This window comes from Porites lutea, chromosome 9 (assembly GCF_958299795.1).
Source record: "Porites lutea chromosome 9, jaPorLute2.1, whole genome shotgun sequence".
Lineage (NCBI taxonomy): Eukaryota > Metazoa > Cnidaria > Anthozoa > Scleractinia > Poritidae > Porites > Porites lutea.
In genome coordinates, this window is record NC_133209.1 from 12,674,173 (window position 1) to 12,681,318 (window position 7,146).

The window sequence follows — 7,146 nt, forward strand, 5'->3', positions numbered from 1 at the left end:
GTCAAAGAAAATGCGCTTGCATCAGAGGGCAAATCCTGCCGACCAGAAACAATAACTACAGTAAATCGATATGTATGTCATGACCTTTCAGTGTGAAACATGCGGCTTAAATTATATTTACTCGGTGAAAATATAGAACCGTCCAGTGCATAATCTACCCAGCAGAGAAAAAAAACCTTTATTGGAATAAGCAGAATTTTAGCATGAGGTAAAAGTCGTGTAGGCCTACCACCCCCTTTTATTGCTGCAGTAATTGCTGTAAACGGAAACTTACAAAATCAAGAGTATCTTCGCACGCATTACACTGTAATCTCCCTGATAGATCAAGTAGGGAATTTCTAGGTCGTGCGAAAAAATCCGTCAGATCAATCCCATCAGCCATATTTTAAAGCGGGGCGTGGAACCCTCGTTCCCAGGGTTCTCTCCTACCCGTTGGTTGGGGACAGTAGTATTTACCCGATTCAAAAACGATCGTTCATCGCATACCGTAAAATTCCGAAAATAAGCCCCTCCAAATATAAGCCCACCAAACCGGTGACGCAAAAAAACCTTGGTTAAATCGCCCCACCGAATATAAGCCCCCGGGGGCTTGTACTCGGAAAATTGCCCTCAAATACAAAGTAAAACAAAGCAAAAACCATAAATTTCCTTCCAACTATAAGGCTAGCCCAATCGATTTTGAAACACAAATTTCCCTCCCAATGTAAGCCCCTTCCAAAAATAAGCCCCTCAAAAAGGGCCTTTGAAAAATATAAGCCCTGCCGGGGCTTATTTTCGGATGATTTTACGGTACTCAAAATGTGATACTTAATTTAAAGTAAATTTATTTCAAGTAAGCGATTTAACCAAGTAAAATGTCGGCCACTGTCAAGCTTTCACACGTCGTGTAGATGTATTAAGCCTTGCATATAGGTATATCGCCATGTAAAATGCATGCGTTACTTAATTCGTCATGTAAACTGCAAGCGTATCTTATTTCGCCATGTAAAATGCATGCGTATCTTAATTCGCCATGTAAAATGCATGCGTTACTTAATTCGCCATGTAAAATGCATGCGTATCTTAATTCGCCATGTAAAATGCATGCGTTACTTAATTCGCCATGTAAAATGCATGGGTTATTTTAATTCGCCAGGAATGGTTATTTTAATTCGCCATGTAAAATGTCTTGTTATTTTAATTCTGCATGTAAAATGTGTCACTTAATTTTGACCCCAAAAAAGCGCCATACAATGGAAGAGTCCTTATAGCGGAGCACCATGGGTAAGAAAATGTGGTAAACTACCCATCCGAGAAAATTTGGAAATCACGTGACCGTACACCGACCGACCGCCCGTCCGCACCACAGGCATACCAATGTAAAATAAGTCAATCAACAGGTATGGCAACCCAAATGCAATTCGAGGTTATTTTGACGGGAAATCGCATATCCGCCCGCGTCTTGTAAAGCAGAAACAACTAGAGAGTCAATGAAGAGGAAAATGGAAAGCGGAAATTGTCTCTGTGTCCGTGTTTTCTAAAGTATTAAGCTTAGATTAATTGTCATGTCCACAAATTTGGAATATAGAGCAAGAGAAACACAGAGAAAAAGAGAAAGTAGGCGGCAGGCCAGCGAAGCTCAACGAGAAAAAGGGCGACAGAGATTTAGAGCAAGAGATAAAAAACAAAGGAGACATTTTTTTTGTTGGAAGAACGACATGAAAATTTTGTAACGGCGGTGACAAAATGAGAAATGGTAGCGGGCACCAATGCAAGGTGAAAATAAGCGGCAGTGAAAAAAAAGTGAACGAAAAAACGTGTAACTAAGAAGTTTCTGGAAGTTTCACGTTGTAGTCGTGTAAAACAACGGCAAAGAAATGTAAAAAAAGGTGTGCTGCACGTGCAAAGTTGCTTTTTTGCTAATTAGTCCTATTGTTGTTTTTCACCGTTCTCCGGCGTTGCCTTCACCGCTTAGGATTACATGATTTAATATTTTGTTTGAACAAACTATAAATATTATCGAGAGCTTCGCTTTTAGCCCTGGCTAAATCTATGTATTAGGTATAGTGCAATAGTATTGGAAACCGAAAAATCAGAACACGATGGAATGCTACTAGTCAGTCACAAATGCATTAAAAATCGTTGGAAAAAGAACGGTTGCTACATTTTTTCTTCCCCTTGTCAATGTTTTTTGCACAATGGCCGTTTAATTCTCTTTGGTCATCAAATGAAGATAAATCATTTAAAACTAGAGACGATTCAGGGTATCTAGCGACCAGAAAAACACAGTTTTATGTTTGAAAAAACATCAAAGAACTTTACTCTTACCGAACAAGTGAACAGTGCTCTCAATAACCTTCGCCCATGAAGTGTTTCGTCTCCCTTGTAGGGGCGTAGTTACACGCACCAATCATAAAAACGCAGCAACAAAAATACTAGACAACACTGAAAACAGAAACAAATACGGTGAAAACGCATCATCTGTAGAAAAAAGGCATTTTTTGGTAACTCAAACTTAACTCAAACTCAACTCTTACTCAACTCAAGCTCGTAACTCGATAAATAGCCGATCCCGTTGAGAGAGATGAGAAACTTATGCATCATTTTTGAGAGACGGCTTTTTCAACCAAGTCACTCTCTGTACTTTCATAGGTGGTTAAGCAATGTTCTATGAAATAATTAAGTGCATCAAGGTATTCAGCGGTATGCTCTCTGTAATGATTCACATGTTTAGATCTCTCCCAGCATTTGGATACAACGAAGATCCCCCTTTCTTTCCGTGCCTGTGAGTAATTCTCAATATCTTGGTATGGAGCCAACTTATCAGCCTTGGAATAAAGAAGTAATTGAGGACACTGCAGTGGTGATTCTGTCAAACCACTCATATAACGCTTCACTGTGCTATTAAAGAGAAGTACTGCTGGAATGATAATTCCCATGGAATGCCACAGGATACTTTTAAGTACTGGGCTTCTTATCATATCAACAACGCTCTCTTTGGTTGCCTTAAGGCTATTGAAATCCGGACGGATGGGGCAACTGTCAAATATTGTTCCTACAATAGGCACTCTTTGATAGAATGGCCGTGTGGAATATGAAACGGCTTCCATCATATGAAAAAACATAGCACAGCCACCATTGCTAAATGCATACAGGAATACAGGTCTCTCTTGGCCATTTAGATCACTTAATACATCCAAAATGTGCAAGCTAATTTGCTTAACCTTGCTTCCAGCTCTAAGAAAAGTGTTAAATGGCTTAGCGGGAACACAAATAGTACAAAAATCCTTTTCTTCAAATATCTTGCTGTACTTTTTAAGATGTTTTTCTTTAGAACCATTCCAACCAAGAATGATAACAACTGGACTGCAGTGCGATGCTGTTTCTGTGATGACTGCATCAAATTTACTATAGTAAGAGGAACCTGTGCGGCACTGCATGTAACATGTAACAGTTCCTCCGACCTTCGACACCACGGCTTTGATGGAAGGTCTTGCCATTAATACAGGACATACTGTAATTAGAAAAACGTAGCATCATAAGCAAAATAAACATCTACAAAAGATTCAAAAAGAGATAATAAATATACAACTGCATCACCTTAGCGTTAAGTTCGATGCATCAGAATTTGTTATTTCCTGCGGTTCTAAGAATAGTAGCAAATTATGGAAGGTTGTCATGGAGAGGCGACAGTAAATAAATATTTGACGAGACTCGTGCCATTGATTTTGTTGCCTATTCTTAACATCGTGGTTAGTATGCAAGGACAGTGGTCATCCAATGAAAAAGGAAGGATTTCCAACTAGCGAGAGCTTAGAGCTGTTGACTACATGTTATTTTGGAAACTCCCGCAAGTGAAAAAACGAGTAGTAACAGTAGTAACCCGTATAATCGATTGAGACAGTCCGAAACCTGACTGCAAAACACGGGTAGAGGAGAGGTACCCCCTTATATAGGCCATGTAGGTGTTTGCCGCCCTGAAAGGTAGGATTTTTGGGCCTTTTTGGTCTGAAAACACTTTGCCCATTTTGGTCTGGAATCGGGTACGGTTTTCGAGTAAACTACGGGAGTGTACATGTATGAAGGTACTTATTGTTTCAATTCCAAATGAATAAGAACGAAATAGAAATATGTGAATTCCAAATGCATTAGAAGAATTCATGTTTTAGTTTACGCCCTAATCTGATACTGAATGATGACATAATTTCTGCCTTACCAGGCCTAGCCTGTTCCAGGCTCCGAGATAGTTGGGTCCGCTGAATAAGAAAGCGCGAACACGAAAATAAAGCGGGAGGAAACTGGGACTCTCCCCTAGTAATTGACAGTCTGGAACACGCTAAATTAGGCCAGGTCTGAAAATGGGTATGGATTTTAGAGATCTGGTCTGAAAAAGAGTTTGGAAAACGACATTTTTGGGTTTGAAATGGGGTCAGATTTGGAGATACGGGCGGCCCACCCACACCAAGAATTCACAGAAGTACCCCCCTCCGGGGGTCAGGGGCAGGGTGTAAATCATGTCATCATAATCATCGCTTAGAATATAACGTTGGATGATTCATTTCATATATTATTCACGTATAGGTGAGTCATCCCTCCACCGTAAATACTGCTATTTTACATCGCGGAATGCCCCTATATTGACCTTCTCGTCTGAGTTTTTCATTTCTTCATTCCCAAGGCTTTATTTGAAACGGAATAGTGGCATCTACAAGAATTTTAATCTGACTAACACCAATACTATTTTTTTTATTTAGTCCTTCTCATTGGTTTCAAACTATAAATTGAATTCTCTTCAACTCCTTCTTTTTATAAAATTCAGAGTTTAATTTCATTTCCCTTGAGTAGCGGCATAACCTTCCTTGTCTGTGCAGTATGCTTTCCTTCTCCACATGACGCTGACGTTGGGGAGATTAGACTGCGTGACCAGCAAAAGGAATGTTTGTGTGTGAGGCAAGGAGCTGGGACTACTGTTTTATGCTAGTGCGCTTTCCGTTTATCTCGGTTTTACCTTTCTAAAGCTGTTTTTACATACATGGTCCATAGTCCGCGTTTTATACCTAGTCCGTGTTTCATACTCAGTCCGGATTGCGTGTTTTATACCGAGTGTGCAGTCCGTGGTCCGCAGTCCGTGTTTGACACCGACCGTTGTAGACAATTCTTTACCCACAGGTACTAGTAAACCAGGAAGCCCACAAGTGGCTCTCCCTTATCTACAGGAAGCAACTGACCTTTTTTCACATCTTCTCGTGAGAAAGACACGTCTTGTTAACAGGGGGATATAAAGATAAGAGCCAACAAGCGACGGAACAAGTCAATAAATAGCAGGTACCATAATTCATATTTCAAAATGGTTGTGGGAGCTGTCTCAACAATGACGTAATATCGGAAAACAGCTCTTAGCTTTACCGACACGTGTATTGCATATCACACGACGCACACTCTACCTCTTCTGTTTCTTACAAGTCAAAATAATTCCAGTCAAGGCCCAAGGAGAGAAATTCAAGATTCACATCTTTCTTATTTTAGTAATTGTTATTAATTTTTTTCCGTTCTCTATGGTTCCGCGCCTGTATTTAAACGAGACGCAGTTGGTAATGTGATGGCCAACTAGAACATCGAATACTTTACTTAGCCATCATGTACTCGAAACTTAATATTAACTGGACAGAAACATAACTAGACTCGCCAAAAGGCGAATTCACTGGGCTGCTTCTGCTAACACTAGACAGAAATATTGTATTGTATAAAAACGAGAAGTTTACTAAAACAGACAACAAACTGCCCATTGCTCCCGATCCATCGGCCTCATTGATTACACTGAAACGATCTAATTTGCAGTCTGCAGCAGTCTACATGAAAAGATATTCAGTTTTAGATTATTCTCTGGGGATTTTTTTAACTTAAAAAAATAAAAGCCTTTGCATTTTGTGACTTTGGTTGCTTTCATCGGAACGCACTTTAAACAATGTACATTGTAAACAGATGAAACGATCGATAGCGCACTCGATCATATCTTTATCGCATGCTAGACTGCGCAATATAAGAAATAAACATTATTAACGTATTTTTTACCGTGATACTAGTTTGAGTAAAAAATTCGCTCGAGTTCGCCTTTTGTCTCACCGTGACTAACTTTTTTTCAATGCAGAAAATTATGCCGCTTTATAACTCCTCCGAAGTTTTTGTGCCAGCTAAACTATATCGAAACACTACTCACAGTCTTCGTATAATAAAAAGACTGAACAAAACGCACAATAGGGCCATTTATACGAGGAAAAATAAGACGCGTCTTAAGGTGACTCGACCCAGTTATTTTGTGAGGGTACCATCCTACTTTGAAGCTCTCTGCTATCCCCACCTTTACTTTGATCGTAAGTCTAACAAATAGCATGGATAACATATAAATCAATCTACAATATAGCATAAAATTTAGGAGGAATTCTGGTCTATGGCGTTGCTGGGCTAGAGACTTTTTTTTTCAAAATTAGATCAATGTTTGTAAATTTTCATAAAACAAAAAAATTGGATAACCAAATAAAATAAAAATTACAAAATAAATCAAATTAAAAAGTAAGACGAAACAATTAAAGTTAAAAAAGAGAGACTATAAAAAAAATAAGATAAAGATTATCAAAAGAAAAGAAAATTTTCATAAAGATAAAAATAATTAAAAGAAAGGAAATTTAAAAAAAGACAAAAATAATCAAAAGAAAACAAATTAAAAAGAAAAAATATAGGAAAATAGAATGGAAAGTGTCAAAATTTCACCAAAAAAGTGCAAAATTGCTATGGCGTTAGCGGGCCACCATACAGATGGGTCCTTGCAAGTCAGCAAAAAACTTTCGGGCCTTGTAAATGTGCGCGATTTCGAGCAATGCGAACATATACAAATTATAGTTTTAGCTAGTTGTTGCCGTTTGCCAGCGTTTAAGAGTCCTTCTTCTCACGAAAAAAGCATTTTCTTAAAAATTCGTAGTTTTTTTCTCCTTCAAATTTTTTCAGGGCCACAATTGATGAACTGACTACCCGAATTCTGAATTTCATGATCATTGAAAAACTGTTACATTATCTTCTATAAGCCCAAACTTGAGTAAACATTGAAGATTTTTAGCGTTTTGGCTGGGTTGGTGCTTTGGGAGTTTTCTATTGTTTCCAGTCTGTCATGAT

The 7,146-nt window shown here is 38.6% G+C and overlaps 1 protein-coding gene across 1 annotated transcript; it reads right to left on the reverse strand.

Moving 5' to 3' along the window:
* Positions 1-1,950: 1,950 nt before the first annotated feature.
* Positions 1,951-3,558, reverse strand: LOC140948417 (transmembrane protein 53-like). Its single transcript, XM_073397653.1, has one exon. The coding sequence runs from the start codon at positions 3,477-3,479 to the stop codon at positions 2,580-2,582; it is 900 nt and encodes a 299-aa protein (XP_073253754.1). The 5' UTR covers positions 3,480-3,558; the 3' UTR covers positions 1,951-2,579.
* Between the last annotated feature and the right edge of the window lie 3,588 nt (positions 3,559-7,146).